General features: G+C 32.0%; 1 protein-coding gene across 1 annotated transcript; it reads right to left on the reverse strand.

Annotated features, from left to right (window-relative positions):
• Positions 1-15,793: 15,793 nt before the first annotated feature.
• Positions 15,794-21,370, reverse strand: LOC138338917 (uncharacterized). Its single transcript, XM_069290003.1, has 2 exons — positions 20,997-21,370; positions 15,794-15,935 (listed from the first exon to the last, which is right to left on the reverse strand). Exons 1-2 carry the CDS (start codon positions 21,368-21,370, stop codon positions 15,794-15,796), a joined length of 516 nt encoding a protein of 171 aa, XP_069146104.1.
• Positions 21,371-22,756: the final 1,386 nt, after the last annotated feature.

Consider the following 22,756-nt stretch of genomic DNA (forward strand, 5'->3'; position numbering starts at 1 on the left):
TTACATTTTATATTTGTAAATCAATTTAAGTAAAATAATCAATGAGAACTTTTTTAAAAATAAATATAAATCATGTCAATTAAATCACGCATATAAAACAAAACGAATGAAATAATAAATAGTATGAAAATTTGTATACTTTATCATATCATAAGCCTCTCATTTATTACGAAATTAATAAATACCTAATAAAAAATATAATAAAAATCGATATAAAATGATAAATTATCTCTTATATTTTAGTTAATACTAAACATAAATAAGTTAAAATTAATTTTAGGACATTAGCTTATTTAAAAATCAAATAAGTTATAAAGAAAAAAATATTATGAATATAGAGTCATTTCAATATATATAGGAAAAATGTACGAGTATCACCCTAAGCTATGATCAAAATTCAAGAGACACACCTTAACTAAACTAAGGTCCTATTACCTTCCTGAACTTATTTTTTTTGTAGTTTTATACACCATTTTCCTTACGTGGCACACTCCGTGATTCTATGCAATTGAGGCGTGTGGGAGATATTCGAATGCCACGTAAGCCAAAAAGGTGCACAAAATTACAAAAAAATAAGTTCAGGGGGGGGGGGGTAATAGAACCTTAGAATATAGTTAAAGTGTGTCTCTGGAATTTCGGTCATAGTCTAGGATTTTTTTTTGTGCATTTTCCCATATATAAAATCCTATGAAATACTCTAATATAATGCACAAGTATCCCCTCAAACTATGCCCGAAATACCAGAGACACACTTATACTATACTAAGGTCCTATTACCCTCCTGAACTTACTATATAAATAATTTTCTATCCCTTTTCGACCTACGTGACACCATCTTGTGGGCCCAACATGTGTTGATATTTTTTTTCAAACTAGTGCCACGTAGGCTAAAGGGGTAGAAAATTATTTATAAAATAAGTTTAGAGGGGTAATAGGACCTTAGTATAATATAAATATGTATCTGAAATTTCAGACATAGATTGAGAGTGTACTTAAACATTTCGCTAAATCAAATATAGGCTTAGGATCTTGTTGCACCAAATATGTGTGTGTGTCATGTAATGATATAATGAAAATGAAATGATATATAATATTAATATTATTAAGTTAATGTGCTTAAATAAATATGTTAATGATTACTATTCTTACTTTTATAATATACATTACTAAATAGACGATAAATCTAATTATTTTAAGTTTTAAATATTTTTATATTTTAAAATAACTTGCACGGGGCATGTATATTAGTTTACAATAATTTCCCTAAAATAAAATGTAAGACACAATTATCCAAATAAAATTAACTAGATCAAAATAGTCATGTATATTGGTAACATAAGAAGTCGTACAACAATAACAACAAAAAATACTATCAAGTAGAGAACTAAAGTAAAATGATCATCAGTGACTACTCTTTTAATCTTATCGATGCTGCATATTACTCGCTTGTTTTATAGAAAACTAAATGCCCATTAGTCAATTCCAAAAAAGCACCCAAGTTTATTTGCCTCTAAAAATGTCATAAAAGGAAAGATATGCGAACACACACAAGTAACCCTCTATGTCAGTGTATGGAAAACAAAGTACATCATATGTAATTAGTGTATTGAGAAAGTAAAGGAGCAGAGAAGAAATAATAATATGATTAATTGGGAAGAAAATAATACAACCAAAGAAATAATGTTATTAGCTTATTAATCTTTTGTAACTTATCCAAACTGGCTTGGTTATTTCTCTTTTGTTGCATGCCTACAAATATGTGTAGGCACAAATGCCTCAAGTATGAAATGTTTAGGTTTCTTTACTTTTCTACGGTTAGTGAAAACTTACGAGATAAAAAAAAGTACAAGATTACAATTGAAATAAAATGAAGAAAATAAATCTCTTCAAGCTGAGGCGAAGATATCTCGCTCTCTTTAAGGAGATTCAAGCCAATTGCAAAAAATGTTTTCACAGGTCCAGTAATCCTCTTTGACTTGTACCCTGTAGGATACAACAACCTTCACAAATTATACTCAACAATTCTGGACAAGAGTTGAGTCCAGAACTCCACAAAAAATGTTAGTGAAAAAAACTTACAAGATAATAAAATTGAAAGATTGCAATTAAAAAATAATATGAAAAAATAAATCTCTTCAGGTTGAGGCGCGGATATCTCACTCACTTTAAGGAGATTCAAGCCCACTGCAACAAATGTTTTCACCGGTTCAGCAGTAGTCCTCTTTGACATATCCCCTCCAGGATACAACGACATTCACAAAGTATAAAATTTAACAACTCTGGACAAGAGTTGAGTCCAAAGCTCCACAAATAAAACACTTCCCTTCAACTAATAAGAACTCTCTTTTTGACTAACTCTTCACTCTACATTTTTCTCTTGCGTGTTGTGTCTCAAACCAAATGAAGGTCACCACTATTTATACTAGAAGAAGTCTTCCTAGAAATGAATAGGAAATAATAAATAGTGAATTATAATGACCTTAAGAGTTACATATGTTACATATATTACAAAGAATAATGAGAAAATAAAGAATAAAATGTTATGGAGAAATAATGATCCTAGTTGACCATTACATACCTGCCAAGAAACCCAACAGACAATAGATTAAATGTCACATTAAGAGTGATGTTTGTAACTCCTAAAATGCATGCAACATGCTCACCTCACATAGTAAGGATAGATATTGCAACATGCTCCTAAAATGTATTCTAATTACAAATTACCAATATATTTCTAATCGAATAATATTTTAAATTTAATAACAAAATTTTAACAGATTATCAATATAAATTTTACTAACTAATTATTTTAATTGTTAAATACGGCGGGAAAAAATAGGGCCAAATTTATAACCTTCTATCAATGAATTACCAACAGAAATATTACTGACGCACACCTTTTGTTGGTAATATTACCAACAAAGTATATATCGGTTGGTAAATATGACAAAAAGTTGTTTATATAATTTATTAACATAATACCAATAAATTACTAACCAAACATTTTACCAACGATAATATTGTGTTGCTAAATTTAGCAACCAAATATAAATGTATTGGTAAATTAGTAACGAAATGTAATTTGTTGGTAAACTTGCCAATCAATATCAAATTAGTTGGAAATTTTACCGACGTATAAAGATTGTAGTTAGTAAATTACTTATATTGTTAAAATAGTTGGTAATATACCAACTGATCACTAATCCATTGGTAAAATTTACCAACATATTAATTATTAGTTGGTAATATTATTTATGAATGTTTAGTTGAATAGTAACTATTACCAACTCTGATAAAATTTATTGATAAATTATTAATCACTAACTTATATTTAATAGTTGGTAAATTACCAATTGAAGTTAAATTTTTTAGTAAATCAGCGTCTAGTGTTGAGACTTTCATATTTAATTTGTGTCATTAGGCATTTAAAATTTAAAATTTTAACCAAAACTTGACTTTGTTGAATATTTTTGGTAAACAGGCTCAGATTAGAACTCTGTCAGTGTTATTAGCTTCGAAGGATCGTTTTTATCCAACAGGAAGGTTGGTTCATGTTTTGAGGCTTTCATTTTTGTTTTTGCCGTTTTGCGTTTTAAATTTTATGTTTAGGCCAAAATTTGACTTTGGTCAACATTTTTGTGAACGTGCTCAGATGAGAATTTCGTTAGTGTAATTAACTCCAAAGGTCAATTTTTATCTAGTAGGATGGTTGGTTTGAGTTTTGAGGCTTTCATTTTTACTGTGTGTCGTTAGGTGTTTAACATATAAGTTTAGCAAAAATTTAACTTTGGTCAATATATTTGATAGCGTACCCAGATAAGATAGTTAGTTGCGAAAATAATTTTTGATGTAATAAGATAGAGGGTTCAGATTTTGAGAATTCTGTTTTTAGTTTATGTCGTTAGGCATTTAGCTTTTATGTTTTGGTCAAAATTTCACTTTAGTAAATATTTTTTGTTATCGTGCTCGAATTAAAATTTTATCACAGCAGTTAGCCATATAAGTCCAGTTTTGATCTTATAGGATGGTTGGTTCGGAATTTGAGACTTATTTTTAGTTTGTGTCGTTAGGCGTTTTAACTTTTAACTTTTGGCTAAAATTTGAATTAGGTCAATCTTTTTAGGAAACATGCTCAAATTTGAATTTCGTCAGTGCGGTTAACTATGGAGGGTCATTTTTCGCTTTATAGGATGACTGGTTTGGATTTTGAGGTTTTCATATTCAGTTTTTACCATAAGGCGATTTAACTTCAAACTTTTGGCAAAAATTAATTTTGCTTAAATTTTTTTGTAAATGTGATCTGATGGAAGTTCTGTCAGTTCGATTAGTTTCGAAAGGTCATTTTTATATCTAACAAGATGGTTGTTTCAGATTTTGAGACTTTCATTTTCCGTTTGTGTTGTTAGGCATTTTAACTTTTGGCCAAAAATTATACTTGGTCAATATTTTTTATAAATGTGCTAACTTTAAATTTTTTGATATAATGATACGTGTCATATTGAGATTAATTTAACTTTTTATCATAGATTTGACATTGTTTCATTCAAATATGATTTATAGAATTGATTAATACTTTTGAATTATATTCGTGTTCTTAGATTTTTAATTGCAATAAATTAATAAATATTTTACTATTGAATAATTATTCAGTTAATAAAATATTGAACATATTGTCAATCAATTACTAAGCTAACATTGACCTTGAATGATACTTTACCAATAAACTAACAATCAATTAGTAAAATTATTAGAAAAATAAAGATCATACTAACGTATTGTAAATTTATTACAAACAAGATTTATGGTGTAGGGGTAATTACTCCTGCATCTTTAAACTAGAGGTCTTGGGTTCGATTCCCGTTGGCTACATAATCATCTTTGTTAGGGAGTGTTTTACCACCCACTGTGAAAATTTAAAATTTATTGGCAAATTACCAGTACAAATATTTTGTTATAAAATTACCAACCAATTACCAACATATGAATCGAAAAATGAAGACAAAAATTTACTTGCTCCTTTTCCATCCTTTAGTAAAGGGACTAACGATATACTAACCAAAAATAACTTGGTAAATTTAGCAACGGAAATTTTATGGCCATATTTTAAAATTTTGTAACAACATTTTTGGGTGTTTACCAACTGATTTTTGGTTGGTAAGTTTACCAATAAATTAAAATCAGTTGGCAATATTTACTGACGAGCTTTTTAGCAACGGATTAATATAAGTTGGTATTTGATTGGTAACTCAATTTGCCAATCGATTTGATTAATCTACTAACAATTTTTTTTGTTGGTAATTGAGGTTTCTTTTGTAGTGATTAAAATGCTAACAATCCAACAATTCCCTACTCATTTTTAATATTATATTAGAGAGTCTATCAGCAGAAGGAAGAGTACTGTGCATAATGAAGGTGTGCTCTGTATTGAACCTCCACTTAGTGAAACAATAACTTTTACTTTAGAATCGTAGTGGTCTCGGACTTGAATTAAGAATGTTGATGGAAAATAATATATCACTATTCACATATAATAATCAAGGTGTGTACATGAGCTTTAAAGCCAACATGTTATGTCCATGTGCTATCCCGACTTCATGAGTGCTTTTGAGAATTAGCCAAATTCCCATCGGAAGCAACCTATTTCACACATCACATAGGTGAAATCTGTCGAGAGTGCTCCTGTTAGCTTAACACTCCACCCATACGGGCTGCATATATTCATTGAGAGTTTTATCAACTCAACCTTCACAAACTACAGAAAATAATGCACTCACAATCATAGGGAGAGAATAAAAAGATAGTGCATTTTTTTACAATAAGTCATCATATGATTAGTTTTTCCCTTTGTACCTGGTTATAGGATCTCTAGTCCCCAGGTTGGGTTTCCTCATATATGACTCAAAGATTTGTAGGCTAGAATCTCACCCCACTCTATGTGATCCAGACCTTTTCTCTTTTTAAAGTCTTAGTAAGAGGATCTGCAAGATTATCATAAGATTTGACATAATCAACATTAATGGTACCATTTGTCAAATACGGTCTTACATTGTGTTTCCTCCTTATAGGTCTAGATTTACCATTGTAATAACGATTTTGAACTCTACCAATCGCATTGGTGCTATCACAATGAATTAAAATAGGAGGAATTAGTTTTTCAAAATAAAGAATTTGAAATAATAAATCTCTTAACCAATTCGCTTCCTCACTAGTTGATGCTAAAACAATTAGTTCAACCTCCATGGTAGAGTTAGCAATTATAGTTTGCTTTTTTGATTTCCAACTAACACCACCACCACCTAAAGTAAAGACATAACCAGTGGTAGAACATGAATCACCTGATAAAGTGTTCCAATCTCCATCACACAAGCCGTCAAGCACAACAAGATATTTTTTATAGCTTTAATCACAATTTTTCGTTCCAATTAAATGTCTCATAACTCTTGTTACAGCATGCCAATGTTCATTACCTGGTGCTTGAATCAAAAGGAGTAGCAACATGCTTGCAATCATGAAAGATATATTTTTTTAAATTTTTCTCAACATAATGTGACTGGTCAAGGAAAACTTCATCACATGTTCTTGTTGTTTTTATTCCAAGAATAAAATTTGTCTCACCAAGATCTTTCATATCAAAATGGTTTCTAAGAATATTTTTAGTTTCATCAATAACATTCATGTTAGAGCCAAAGATCAACAAATCATCAACATATATGTAAATAATTACATGTGAATTATTCCAAGACCTATGATATATGTACTTACACACTCGTTTGTTTTAAAACCATTTTAAATCATGCAGGAATATAATTTTTCATGCCATTACTTTGATGCCTGTTTCAAGCCATATATGGATTTAGTAAGTTTACATACTTTTCTTTCTTGACCTGCTTCAACAAAAGACTCGGGTGGTTCCATATAAATTTCCTCATTTTGGTCTCTATTTAACAAAACAGTTTTTACATCCATTTGATGAATTTTCAAATAAAAAAGGAAAAATTAGCAAACTAGTCAAAATCAATAACTTAATTAGTAAAAAACTCACTACTTTAAAAATATTAGTTAAAATGTCAAAAATGTCATTATTTTGAAATTGAATATGTATTCTAATTAAATCCCTATTTTATCTCCTAAAAAATAATTTATTTACATTTCTATGTATATTCATAGTTCACTTTTTCCAAATTATTTTAATTTTAAAAAAAATCAAAATCTGCAAATTTTCCCCATATCTCTCTCTTCCATATTTATGCCATAAGTAAAAAAAATAAAATTCTCTCTCTCCATATTTTCATGTTCATATTCCTATTCAACCTTCAAATCCTTCTTCTCTTCAACTCAATTTTTTTTATTATCTTCCATCGAAAGTTTTTTTTATCTTCAAAATCTGGATTCACACAAATTTCTCTAATTAAGGTATTTTCATCGTTATTTTTTTTAGATTTATTTTCTAATTTTATTGTTGTTTAAATCATTGATGAAAGTAGGATTCTTTTCGTTTAGAACTATAAAACACTCTTCAAAGAATGATTCTAAGAGACACTATTCATCTTAGTAAAACGATTTCTAGTGATTTTTCATCATTTAATCTATTTGTTACTCAAGAAATAGCGGATATTGTAAGATATGCTTCTAAAATTGGGGAAGAGAGATGACAAGAAAAAATTCTTCATCAAATTCAGATTGAAAACGTAACTAGTAGGGTACAAGAAAATGACGGCGAAGACCAAATTGTTGCTGAAGAGGTATTTCAATAATTTTCACATGTTTAGATTTTTGCATGTTGAGTTGAAGTTAAATAACAATTTGTTCAACAATGTGTATTGAATATATTTGTAAATTTCTTGTTATGTACATTGTGCAATATTTATTAGTTTGTATTTTGTATTTTGTATTCAGTTGTTTTTTTATCATTGTATTTTGGGGTCAGTTTTTGTTAATTTTGATAATATATTATTTTTTTCGTTCCTTTATATTTTTTCACATTTGTAGATATTCAATAATTTATGAATACATTTTACATGACTATTACATTTAAGATTTTATTAATGATTTTTTGTTGGATATGTGTTGTAGGCTATGAAATCTTTATGTATTTGTATTTGTAATTTTTTCTTAGAATTTATATTTTTTCTCAATTAATATTCAAATTAGTATGTATGCTATTAATATTTATATTCATTCAAAATCTCATGTTGTATATATTTATGAATCTTGTATTTGTTCCTAATTGAATCCATTTCAAATGTATACTAACTAGATATGTATATTATTTACATGAAGAACAAAATCCTATTAGTTTCTTTTTATATACATAAAAAAAATTCAGAATTTTGTATCCTTTCTCAATTTCTATTTAAAATCTTATGTATATGTCACGACCCAAAAATGGACGTGATAGCACTCGTTATCCCACCAAGACAAGTCAGCCTAAAACTCAATCATTACAATAAAATGCGGAAAATTTATAAGTTACTTAAAAGTACCCCCAAAACCTGGTTGTCACGTGTACACGCCTCTAAAGTATTACAATTGGTTCAAAAGAAAAATTCAAGTCTCAAATGAACTTGTTTCTAGAATAGAACAAGATCATAATTATGGAGAAGAAAGTATGCTGAGATGGAAACAACTACCTCACAAATCTCTAAGAAGCCTCGGAAAAGAAGAGAATGACAAGTACAACAAAAATTCAGGCTCATAACCTACAAAAAAAATTGTAGAAGCAAGGGGTGAGTACCAAACCACACGATACTCAACAAGTAAACCTCTAAACACAAGCTAAGGGGATGAAATACGAGTACTCCTACCACCCCCAACTGAACCTCCACAACTACAATCTGCATTAAAATCAACCCAACCAAACAGCTCATAGTTTACATAGCACGTAACTCAAAAACAACACTTAGACAAATTACATATCCTCAATAACAATACTTCAAGAAATTACATATTCTCAACAACAATACTTCAACAAATTATATATCCGCAATAACATGCTCAATATTGATCAATCACAAGTTCCGCAGAAAGACAATCAGAAGATGAACAAAACACTATATCCAGTTCACTAATGATAAGTATGTGCAATGCAATGGAATGCAATGTCAAGTATAATGATGCATGTCTGACCTAGTGATACACACCCACTGTCTCTCAGTCCGGGACCCATGGGGGACATATCTGTCCATGCATCTGTCGTGGCGTACGACACGATCCTCGATAATAGTAACCATCGCGGCATGCGATACGTCTCTCAAAATGGTACATATTCTTAAGTACGCATTCTTTCTCAATGCACATAACACTTGACACAACCAATGCCTCAGAATAATGCAGATAACAAGTTCACACAAATAATGAGGAGATGACCATTTTCATAACATCGCACAGTTCACAAACACACAAACATGAAGTCACATCGACAATAATTCAAAAATCCTATAACCCTTTGTTAACACATCACACATAAATAATTAATCACATTGCCTTTTGTTATCCTTTTTTTCTCATCATTAGAAATAATCAATGTGGACAAGTCAACCCATCACCAATCCTGTTACTCCCAAACATATACCACAAGGAAATACACGCATTTCATACACTTAACAAGTGTTTAGGAATCCACTTGCCTCAAATAGTCGAACAATCACCCTGTGATTGAGTCTTCCTCTTTTCGTTGGACTTCCAACTCAAAGCAATCTATTCATATTATTAGTCATAATAAGATTTCGAACCCAACAAAACTCAAATTACTGTAGGTCTAGTCTAAACACAAAAGCTCACTCAGATATGTAATCAAGCTCGTAATATTGTCTAGGGTTACGTTTCCCTTCTCCTATATCATAAATCTAATGACATTCATATAATACAATGCCCTTAATATTTAATTACTTATCTCATTATAACAAAACTTGAATTATTACTTGATAACTAGAAGAAAATTGTGAAACTTAACCAAACCCATAATCATTATGCATACTTATGGACCACCGTATAAAATATTATTAGACGAAAATCTCAATATATCATTCATTCCATAATTCTAACTAAATCCTAATTGACAATCATTGACTTGGACTAGCATGCTTTTGCAATAATTCTACCAATGTCGTAAGTTTGAATAGAAAACATTCTTGTCACTGATTCAAAAATTTGTGAGTATCTTCTCTCACATTTAGGCATATAAAGCTTTAATTTTGGTAAGGATATCATATTATTCATTATGTGCAATCACAACAATAACTCCTCAGGAACATACATATAATAATGTTAAAGCTTGAATTATTCCTGTATTTCAATCCAAAATTATAACCTCCTTATTCCTCACCCACTAAACATCTTAGTTATACATTAACCCACAAATTAAAAAAAATACGATCTTAACCAAATTTAAAATCAATTGATAAAAACACTTTACAATTTAACCCTTTGGTGTTAATGATTTTTGAAATAATTGTACAAAATAATTCAATCCAGTTATAAAAGATCGATTTTCTTACCTGATTTAAACACATGGTTCCTATTTAACAATGCAACGTTGCCTCTCTTCTTCTTCCATTTTTTTCTTGTTACACTGCGTGATATGTTCTTTTTTTTTAAATTTATGCGTGACTGCTGCTGCTAACAACAACAGCAACTTTAACCCTTTTTTTCCTTTTCAATTGGGCTTAGCCCTTTGTTTTTTTATTAGTTATTATTATTATTATTATAATTTTCTTAAAATTAAGTACATTGATTTTGTAAAACTTAATTAACTATTAATTTATTTTAAAATTTATAGCACTCATTTCTACAAGTCATAAATTATTTATAAAAACTACTAAAATAATTAAGTTTAGATAAATGGGTAAAATTCATAAAACGACTAAAGGGTCATTACAGTATACAATCAATATTTGTATTCATTCAAAAATTATGTTGCATAATTTATGAATTTGACATTTTTTTCTAATTTTTATTTATTCTAAATGTATGTCAACTAGTTATGTATTTTATTTAAGAATGATTACATCAAATATACAGTTATTTCTTTTCAATTTTATATTTCATTCTCACTTTTTCAAATCATACTAATTTTTTGTATTTTATATATTATTATACAAAATTCTAAATAAAAACTAGAATCGATAGTGTCACGACCCAAATCGGGCCGCGACTGGCACCCACACTTTTCCTCCTATGCGAGCGAACCAACCAATCTAAACCTTAACATTTCAATATAATATCAAGTAATAAGTAATGCGGAAGACTTAAACTCATTAATCAAATCAATAACTATTATTATCCCCAAAATCTGGAAGTCATCACCACAAGAACATCTATGATCAAATTACTAAACTAAGAGTATTATAAGAAGCTAAAACAAATAAAAGCTAGTCCATGCCGGAACTTCAAGGCGTCAAGATATGAAGAGGAAGATCCAGTCCAAGCTAGAAGCATTAGCTCACCCTGATATCCGGAGTAATGAAGACTGGCTAGAGTTATCGTTGAGTCGAAGATGACGGCACGTTTGCTGCACTCCATAAATAAACAAGAAGAAAACATAAAAGTAGGGGTCAATACAAAACACGGGTACTGAGAAGATATCATCGGCCAACTCAAAATAGAAATCAATATATACCAAGTAATATCATAAAATCAACTATGATACTCAACATGTAGCAACAACAAGCACTATATCATTAACAATTACCGTCAAGTTCACACATGAGGACTCAAGCCTCAATACCATACTCATTTGGGAATCATGTTCATTAGATTGAGTATATTAACATCTTTCAAGATTCATTATCTTTATTTCTCTTGTGTCAGTACGTGACACTCCGCTCCCTCATATTCATTAATCCTCTTGTGTCGGTACGTGACACTCCGATCCCCTAAATCTACGTGTCGGTTCGTGACACCCGATCCCCTAAATCTACGTGTTAGTTCGTGACACCCGATCTCCTAATCTACGTGTCGGTTCGTGACACTCGATCCCCTAATTCTACGTGTCGGTTCGTGACACCTGATCCCCTAATTCTACGTGTCGATTTGTGACACCCGATTCCTAATTCTACGTGTCGGTTCGTGACACCCGATCCCCTAATTCTACGTGTCGGTTCGTGACACCCGATCCCCTAATCTCCTTCTATCAATTCGCCTAGCCTTCTTTCTTACCAAGACATCATCAATCTCATTATTTTAGTTCACCACGCCTTCTTTTATACCAAGGCCTCATCATTAACAAAGAGATTAGGGTTTTGCAAGATTTGGGATTCAATAACTTCATCATGCTTATATAATCACAATTATATAATTACATTCATGCAAGCATACAATTAAGCACATAGCAGGGTTTACAATATTATCAATACATATCATTCGCTATTAAGAGTTTACTACGAATATCGTAAGAGAAACCATAACCTACCTCCACCGAAGATTCGTGATCAAGCAAGCAAATTTTCTAAGCGTTTGTTTTTCCTCTTCGTTCGTCTCTCTCTATCGATTCTCGTTCTCTCTCTTTCTGTTCTTTTCTTTTTCTTATTCAAACCCTCTTTCTTTTACCCTAATTAGTATATAATTTAAGAATAAAAGATGGCAATAATAACCCACTAATTAACTTAAGGTTACCTCTTTTAACCCCCAAGTAATTAGACTTATTAACATTAACCCACTAACTTTATAATTAAAGCAGGAATAGTCAAAAACGTCCCTTAAAACGTATAAAGAAATCCGACCCAGACTGGGATTTCGCAGTCTGTGACGGCCCGTCGCGCCTGCGACGGTCCGTCCTGCTGCCCGTCACAGAGTTCAGAGACTCAATTTCTCTGAAGAGTCTGTGACGGTCCGTCACACCTGTGATGGTCCGTCCTGCCATTCCGTCACGAAGTTCAGAGAGTCGATTTTCAGTACCCAATTTCAGATTTTCTAAGTGTTTTGAAACGAGACCCTGCGACGGTCCGTCGTGCCCATGAAGGTCCGTTGTGGGGTCCGTCGCCTCAGCCTGTTTTTTTTCCAGAAATAAAATCTGCTACTTAAAACGACTAAACAGGTCGTTACAAATAGAAATACAAATAAAATACATATTAAAATGAATACATACAAGATTTTTTAAGAAAAAAATGACTACAGAGGAAAAAAAATATATGAATACAAATATATTGCTTAAATGACTATATAGATACATTTGACATACCTATTGGAATGAATACAAACTAATAAAAAACTATAATGAATATAAATAGAATATAAATAGAATATATTGTGGTCTGAAAATAATTTTAAAAAGGTAAAAATTCTGGATAAAAAAAGAACAAAGTTTAAATTTTATTTGAGGGAAAATACCCAAGTACCCCCTCAACCTATGTCCGAAATCCCAGAGACACACTTATACTATAGTAAGGTCCTATTACCCCCCTGAACTTATTTTATATGTAATTTTCTACCCCTTTTTAGCCTACGTGGCACTAGTTTGAAAAAAAAAGTCAACCATCGTTGGGCCCACAAGATAGTGCCACGTAAGCTAAAAAGGGGTAAAAAGTTACTAATAAAATAAGTTCAGGGGGGTAATAGGACCTTAGTATAGTATAAGTGTGTCTCTGAGATTTCGGATATAGGTTGAGGGGGTACTTGGGTATTATCCTTTTATTTGAAAATGCAACTGATGAGAAAATTAAGTGATCCTTACCTTTTTTTGAAATATTCTCTTGATTTTCTCCCTTTTGTTATTAAATAATGGGATAATGTCCAAGTACCCCCCTCTACCTATGCCCGAAATCTCAGAGACACACTTATACTATACTAAGGTCCTATTACCCCACTGAACTTATTTTATTAATAATTTTTTACCCCTTTTCGACCTACGTGGCACTATCTTGTGGGCCCAACGATGGTTGACTTTTCTTTTCAAACTAGTGCCACGTAGGCTAAAAAGGGGTAGAAAATTACTTATAAAATAAGTTCAGGGTGGGTAATAGGAGCTTAGTAAAGTATAAGTGTGTCTCTGGGATTTCGGGCATAGGTTGAGGGGGTACTTGGGCATTATCCCTTAAATAATTATATTCTTTAAATAAAAACAATTAATAAAAACATAAATGAGATATATAACAAACGAAAATTTGACATTTCTACTAAATACTGAAAGTATTGCTAATGAGCTCTCTTAAATGTTAAAATATTGATAGTTTGAAAAATTTGCAGCCATACCAACTAAAGTCTTATGGATGTAATTATTGTTACCGGAGAAAAAATATCAAAAAATTCTAGGCCTTCTAGTTGTTTAAAACCTTTTGCAACTAGCCTAGCCTTATATTTATCAATAGATTCATCCGGTTTCAACTTTTTCATAAGACCCCTTTACAACCAATAGTTTTACAAATTGGTGGTAAATCAACAAACTTAACGGTTTTATTAGAAATTGGAGATTTCATTTCATCATTTACAACCTCTTTCCAAAAAATAGAATCATGTGAACATAATGCTTCTTTCAAAGTCAGAGGGTCATCTCCAACATTAAAAACATTTAAATCAGGACCAAAATCTTTTTCTACTCTAGCTCTTTTACTTCTTCTTAACTCAAAATCATTAACTTCTTTATTTTTCAAAGTAGAAGTAGAAGAACTAGGTAGTGACAAAATATTTTGTTCAATCCTTTGACCCCCACTATTTTTAGAATAAAAAATAACTTATTTTAATGAAATATAACATCAGTTGATTCTATCACAGTATTATCTTCAAGATTGAAAAATCTATAGGCTGTACTATTTGAAGCATAACCAAGAAAATCACAAGTAGTAACTTTCTTATCCAACTTTGTAATCTTGGGATCCATTAGCCTCACCAAGGCTAGACAATCCCAAACTTGGCTTGTAACCTTTCCACAATTCAAAAGGTGTCAATTTAGACTTTTTATGAGACACACTATTCAACACATAACAAGTAGTTAAAATAGCTTCACCCCAAAAATTTAAAGGTGCATGTGACATAATAAACATGACATTAATTAATTCAATCAAAGTTCTATTTTTCCTTTCCTCTACTCCATTAGATGAAGGAGAGTAAGGAGGAGTAGTTTCATGAATTATTCCCAATGATCTTAGAAAAGAATTAAACTCATTTAACTTTATTCACGACTTCTACCACTTCTCATTCTTTTTATTTTTCTACTGATTTTCAACCTCATGAACATAAGTTTTAAAATTCTCACAAGCATCACTTTTATTTTTCATCAAGTAAACATATGTAAACTTAGAAAAATCATCAATCAAAGTGATAAAAAATCTATTACCTCCATGAGTTAGAATTTCATCAAGTTCACAAATATCAGTATGAACTAATTCTAACAAATCAGTTTTTCTTTCAACTTGAAAATGAGGCCTTTTAATGATTTTAGCTTTACACAAGGCTCACACTTTTCGAAATTCTTTTTAACCATTGAAATTAATCCTAAACTACTCATGATTCCAACATAACAATCATTAATATAAGACAGACTAGCACACCAAAAATTGGTAGGAGAAATCATATAAACAGAAGTAGAAACATCCTATCATATGCATACCCCTTCTCCCAAAAAATACCCTTCTTCATTATTACATATTGATCAGATTCAATAATCTGTTTAAAACCTGCTTTATTAAGAAGAAAACTTGACATCAATTTTTTCTCATAGAAAGAGTATAAAGTACATCTTTCAAAGTTAATACCCTTACAGAAGTAAAACACAATTTAACATCTCCCTTTCCAAGCACTTGAGTAGTGTGAGCACCAAGCATGATGATTTTGGGCTTCTCAAATGAGTGTATTTTTTAAACTATTCTTTATCATAACAGACATGACTGTTTGCACCAAAACCAACCCACCATCTATCAACATTCTCAATCATGTTTATGTCGATAATCACCGCCACAAAAGGTTCTTCGTTTGCCTGAGGATTAGGACCACGTTTCTGAAATCTGTAAAATCGAGGAATATGACCACTCTTGCCACAAACAAAGCATGGTCCCTTTTCTTGAACTTGTTGATTTTGTGCTTGGTTATTTTCATCATTATTATTCTTTCGAGGTCTACCATTATATTTCTTAAAAATTTTCTTCTTAGGCTTTAAAGAAGTATTTTTATGAGATTCAGGAGTAGAATTATTAGAAGTAATTAAATTTACCTTCATAATGATATTGTTCTTTTCGGTTGTAAAATTGCATCTTGGACTCTTGTTTCTTCTTCCATGCGTTATTAAGGTTACAAGAGAGGTTTCCTTTTGTTTGTGGTGCATAGTTTTTTGAAATTCCTTCCAAGATGATGGAAGTTTATCTACTATGCCACAAACAATTAGTTTATCTCCAATTTTAACCTCTTCGTACATATGCTCTCCAACAGCCATGACAAAGTATTGAGCTTGATCTACCACCAATTTATTGTCCACCATTTGAAAACGAAAAAATCTACTAGCCGCATATTTTTTCGCTATTGCCTCTTCAGAATCATACTTACTTTGCAAAGCTTTCCAATTTTTTTTTGCGTTAGAGTAAGTTTTTATCATAATCATAAAAATTATCAGATAGACAATTAAGAATAATTACCGACATTTATAGGAATCACCATTGTACTTTTCCACTTTCTCTAGATGAGAAATAGTTTCATCATCATTCATAGGTGTTGTCTACTTTTTTCAGATTCTTCTCAGTTAACACAGAAGAAACATTGAGAGTACTAAAGTAAAAAGGTACTTTACCCTTCCATCTTTATAAATGGTTACCATTGAACCAAAATAGCTTGTTAAGGTCTCCTATCTAGACATCCGCAATTTTTTCAATTGTAGCCATGATGAATCTCCTTAAAATTGTTAGTGAAAACTTACAAGACAACAAAAAGTACAAAATTACAATTGAAAATAAAATGAAGAAAATAAATCTCTTCAGGCTAAGGCGCGTATGTCTCGCTCTCTTTATGGAGATTCAAGCCCACTGCAGTACACATTTTCACTGGTCTAGCAGTAGTCCTCTTTGACTTGTCCCCTCTAGGATACAAAAACCTTCAGAAAATATAACTCAACAACTCTGGACAAGAGTTGAGTCCAAAACTCCACAAAAAAGAACACCTCCCTTCAACTAATAAGAACTCTCTTTTGACTAACTCTTTAACTCTATATTTCTCTTGTGTGTTGTGTGTACCAAACCAAATGAAGATCACCACTATTTATACTAGAAGAAGTCTTCCTAGCATTGAATAGGAAGATACATTGTGTAGTAAATAGTGACGATAAATAGTCTAGAGGTCACATATGCTACATAAGTTACAAAGAATATGGAGGAATAAATGTTGAAATAATGGAGAAATAATATGGAGAAGTAATGACCAAGATGCCACTATCTATGTTGCAACAAATGGTCATAACATCAGCACTTACTTCAAATGGAGTAATAATCCAAGTAATTAACTGCCCCAATGGTTACGACAAACAAATTATCTACCAACGGACAACTTACATCAAATGCAACGCTATCCAATTTTTTTAGCAAATTAATATAAAATATTAATATTAAAATGCTAACCAACATCTACTATTTGTTCTAGTATAACCAATTTTGAGTTGGAACATCTTTAAAATAATGCATCTAAAGAGTCAAAACATTTAGACTTATTGAGGATGTGTTTCAATAAAATTTTAAATGACTTATTGTTCACCCCACGTCTAGCTCAAATGACATGGTTTAATGTTTGAGTAGATCCATGTATTTTCGAATTATATATTGAAATATGCACGTGGAGAATTTTTTTAGTTTTAAAATAGAATGAACAAATCTTTCCTAGACATTTGTAATTTGATGGTAGCTTGATAATAATGGTACACAAAATGAAATAGTATTCTGATACTTTTATTCTTTTTTGGAGAGATGTCTCTATATATATACTATTAAAATCCCTCATTATTTGATTAAAATTAGTCAATAAAATTAGTAGTTTCAAGTAATTCTTTAGTAATAGGCTTAATTTTTTGTCCTACTTTTTATTTAGAAAAAATATGTAAATACTCCTCTTTTTTTGTAATCTCTAAAATTCCATATCATTTAAATAAATTCGAAAATTCCTTCTCAAATACATCACTCTTCTCTAGTTGATACATCTCTATCCTTCTCTGGGAACATCTCTCCTATCTCTGAGACATCCCTCTTTATGTATCCCTTCTCTCTGATACATTCTTATAGATTCCTCCCCTCTCGTATCCAAAATGCACAAATTGTAAGAAATTTTTGTAATTCAGAAAAGAGAATCCACCTATATATCCGAAAAGTTATAATTTGGAAAAGAGTAGAGAAATACTGTAATCAACTTTTTAACACTATGAGATTTAGGTAAATTAAACTTTTATTTATGGTATAGTTTCCTTAAATAATAAAGTATTTAATTTACGTTACTGGATATATTTATATCGATCAACATTAATAAGATGTTAATCATTTATTTGCAATTCATTTTTTAAATAACGTTGTAATACTTTTATTTTCTAATATGAAGATGTGAATAGTGTAATCACAATTCTAAAATATTATCTAGCTTTTTAAATCTAAATATCATCTAATATCAGGGGCAAGCAATTTTTCTATATTTTTTTATTTTCTATTTTTTTAAAATATTATATTATGTAAGCGAAAAAGATATATAAATAATTATTTACTAAAAAATTTAGTGTCACGCTCCGAGCTACCCCTGAGATGCGGACACAAACCTAGGACCACAAGTGATCCCAAGCTAACCCAGTTGGCATGATCATGAGTATACTAAAGATAATAATCTATAACTGAGATATTTGAAATATTGATGAGTTTAATACAAATAATATATTAACTCAATACCAAGCTGAAACTAACTATGTCTGAAATAAGACTCTAACTGACTAAAAATGATGGGACAAGCCCCAACTAAGTCTAGCAAAAACTGAAACTAAAGGACTAAATACTGAAAAGAAACTCATGACTATTGTCCTCGGAGAATGAGGACTCACCACTGAATCTGCTGAACTGGAGATCGTAAATAGATCTAAGCACTATCTGGATGTTGAGAACCTGAACCTGCAATATGAGAAGATGTAGCACACGTATGCGTCACTACTTGAAGGTACTGGGCATGTATGATAGAGTAAAGCTGAAATAAAACATAACTGAACAAGCACAAGATCAAATATAACAATATGAACATGATATACTGAATTCTGAGCTAACTGAATGCAATGACCAAATTTATAACATGCTGAGACTGATTGATAACTGATATGTAAATATGGTCAGTGCAATCGAGTCTAACTGAACCATGGGAGCTACTAATAACCGACAATAAAACCACATGAGCTAAATGTGGATTCTGATGATTATGCCCCATCGAGAGTATCCAGTATACCCTGCCAGAGGTATAAAAACATGCTGGTGTGATCACTAAACTGATGCCCACAGAGGGGACTTACTACCTACTTGGCTAGTTGTTCTGGGACTAATTGGGTACGCTGAACCCTAGTCCAACTCGGTATTATGCTACTCCCAATGAATAAAGTGTTTTAGACATTATGACTGAATTTCAGTAAATACTGGATAGATCAAAATTGAACATGCAAACTGAGAATGCAATAATTAATCTGGTAATTATGCATTTATAACTGAGGCATGTATATCTGAAGTAACTAAAATATCTGACTCTAGCATGTGTAATTCAAGAACTAAAGAAATACATAGCTAGTGTTCTTAAATTCGTGCAATAATCTGAGTAATAACATGGTAATATGATTTGGAACATATAACTATTTAATTCATTAAGTTCCATTGAAGTTATAGAAAACATAGGTCTAATCATGATATGAGAATCAAGAATCTGATTGAAAACTAGGGATCTAATGGGTGAAAGGAACCCACTAGTGAAATCCTACATACCTGGTGATGAAATTCACGGAGAAATATTTAGATTTTGGGGCTGAAACTGCTGAAACCTTACTGCGTTCTTGAACTAGGGTTGTTGAGATTTTTTATCTTATCTTGCTTCTAATTTTCTAAGTTTTGATTTATGATTTTTGACTTAGATAAATTCTTGTTATGTTTCTAGGCTTAAACTGACTAAAATATGATGATTTAGGATCAAAATGACGTATCTTAGGATTTAAACAAAGTGAGAAAAGACCAAAAGACTCCTGAGTTAATTGTTGTCATACCAAACGATGACCTAGACTGACGGGCCGTCATTCAATCGACGGTCCATCTTTTGGGTCCGTAGGTTGGGTCTGTTCGACATGCATTTACTAAAACGGGCATAAATTTTTACTCGAAGGTCTGATTTTAGCAAACTCAGTGGCTATGGAAATCTAATTCATTTATCTATTATTTTATAGGTCATGGGACACCTAATTCATTTGATCCAACTGCGTTTCCCCCCTAAATGTCTGCTAGTTTTCACCTATGGTCATACCTACGATCCGTAGGTCCATCTATGGACCATACTGGTCAATCGTGGTTCTTTTCATAGAGTGGGTAAATGGGGTCTTGATCGATGGACACAGACTATAGACTGTAGTTTGACTTACGGATCGTTGCTCCTTTTGTCATTTGACACTTAGTCAAATCTTCTGGGCTGAGTTTTTGGGAGCTTCAGGCTCAAATGACGGATGCACAGTACGAGCTGTAGATCAGACTATAATCCGTCAATGGTAACCACGGTTGCACCTACAGATTTCTAAAAATATGATTTCTGGTCTGTTTTAGATACGGGGTGTTTCATTATCTCCCCATTGGAAACATTGACCCTCGAATGAAGACTAAACTAGATTAAATAGAGGGAGAGAGCTGTAATCCTTACTATTAAACACTGAGAACGAGTTTCTGACTGAATTGAGTTCCAAGAACATGCAAATGCTGAAAATGTAAATATAAACTGAGGTAACATGACTAAGACTGAATTCACGCATGAATGACTGAAAAACTGAAGATGAACTATTACCTCAAGCTGTAGTGGAATCGCAAGGAAAGAGATGATAATACTTGGCTTTCATGGCTATTTCTGCTTGCCAAGTAGCTCCCTCTATGGACTTAATTCTCCACAAAACCTTGACTGAAGAGACTTCTTTGTTTCTCAACCTTCTAACCTGACGTTCAAGAATTTCAACAGGTACATCCTCATAAGAAAGACTATCTTTCAGCGCCACACTCTCCAATGGTACTACAGAGGCTGGATCATCCACACACTTCTTCAAGAGTGAGATGTGTTTGACCGGATGAAGTGCTGCTAATTCTGCTGGCAACTCTAACTCATATGCCACCTTGCCAACCCTTTTCAAGATCTTGTAAGGGCCTACATATCTAGTACTGAGCTTCCATTTTTTTCCAAATTTCATCACCGCTTTCACATGTGACATTTTCAGGAAAACCTAATCATCAACTTGGAACTCTAGTTCCCTTCTTCTTACATCTGTATAAGATTTTTGACAACTTTGGGCTGTCTTAAGTCTATCTCTAATGGGTTTTACTTTCTCCATAGCATAAAGGATTGAACCTGTCCCTATCAAAGCTGGTTCACCTACTTCCAACCAACAAATAGGAGATCTACATCTACGCCCATACAAAGCCTCATAAGAGGCCATCTGAATGCTGGAATGGTAGTTATTATTGTAGGCAAACTCAATCAGATAAAGGTGATCATCCCAACTACCCTTGAAATCTATCACACAATCTCTCAACATATCCTCTAGGATCTTATTGGTACTCTGCCTACGGATGAAATGCTATGCTAAGGTTAACTTGAGTACCAAGACCCTTCTGAAATGACCTCCTGGAAATGAGAGGTAAACTAAGAACCTCTATCTGATAAAGGAACCCCATATAACTTCAAAATTTCATTAATGTAAAGCTTGGCATAGTCCTCTTCCGAATCTGTAGTCTTGACCGCTAAAGCGAGAAGACTTAGTCATCCTATCAACTATCATCCAAATGGAGTCATGTTGTTTGCGAGTACGAGGTAAGTGATGAAATCCATATTGATCACATCCCACTTCTAAGTAGGAATATCGATCTCTTGAGTCATACCTCATGATTTTTGATGTTCTATCTTGACTTGCTGGCAATTGGGGCACTTACTCACAAAATCTGCTATATCCCTCTTCATGCCATTCCACCAATAGACTTCCTACAAATCGCGGTACATCTTAGTGGCACCTGGATGAATAGAATATTTGGAGTTATGGGATTCTTCAAGGAATGCTTTCTCAACTCACCCACATCAGGAACACACAATCTACCCTGGTAGCAAAGTACACCATCTCCTTCTTGGGAGAAAACCTCCACTCTCTGATTGTGGACTGCACCCTTAAGTTCAAGAAAGATTGGATCACTGTCTTTCTTTTCCTTAACCTCCACTACCAAAGAAGATTTTGACCCATTATGAACTGTTACACCTCTGTCTGATTTGCTCATAAGGCGGACTCCCAAGCGAGCAAGCCTGTGAACATCCTTCACTAGCTCCTTCATTTCTCCCTTAACATGCGCTACACTACCCATAGATAGTTTGCTAAGAGAATCTGCTACTACATTCACCTTACCAGGATGGTAATGCATACTCATATCATAATCCTTAAGGAACTCAAGCCATCTTCTCTGGTAAAAATTGAACTCTTTCTGGGTGAACACATATGAAGGCTCTTATGATTAGTGAACACATCTACATGAACACCATACAAGTAGTGTCTTCTTATCTTGAGTGCAAACACCACTGCTGCAAGCTCGAGGTCATGAGTTGGATAGTTCTT

The sequence above is a fragment of the Solanum lycopersicum genome, chromosome 10 (assembly GCF_036512215.1).
Source record: "Solanum lycopersicum chromosome 10, SLM_r2.1".
NCBI classification, from domain to species: domain Eukaryota; kingdom Viridiplantae; phylum Streptophyta; class Magnoliopsida; order Solanales; family Solanaceae; genus Solanum; species Solanum lycopersicum.

Excerpts from the sequence above, each read along its gene's own strand:
- LOC138338917 (XM_069290003.1), bottom strand. The coding sequence starts at position 21,370 with ATGTCACATGTGAAAGCGGTGATGAAATTTGGAAAAAAATGGAAGCTC. Across the intron at positions 15,936-20,996 it reads GAAATAGCCATGAAAGCCAA|ATTTCAGAAACGTGGTCCTA; the intron begins GTATTATCATCT and ends TCGATTTTACAG.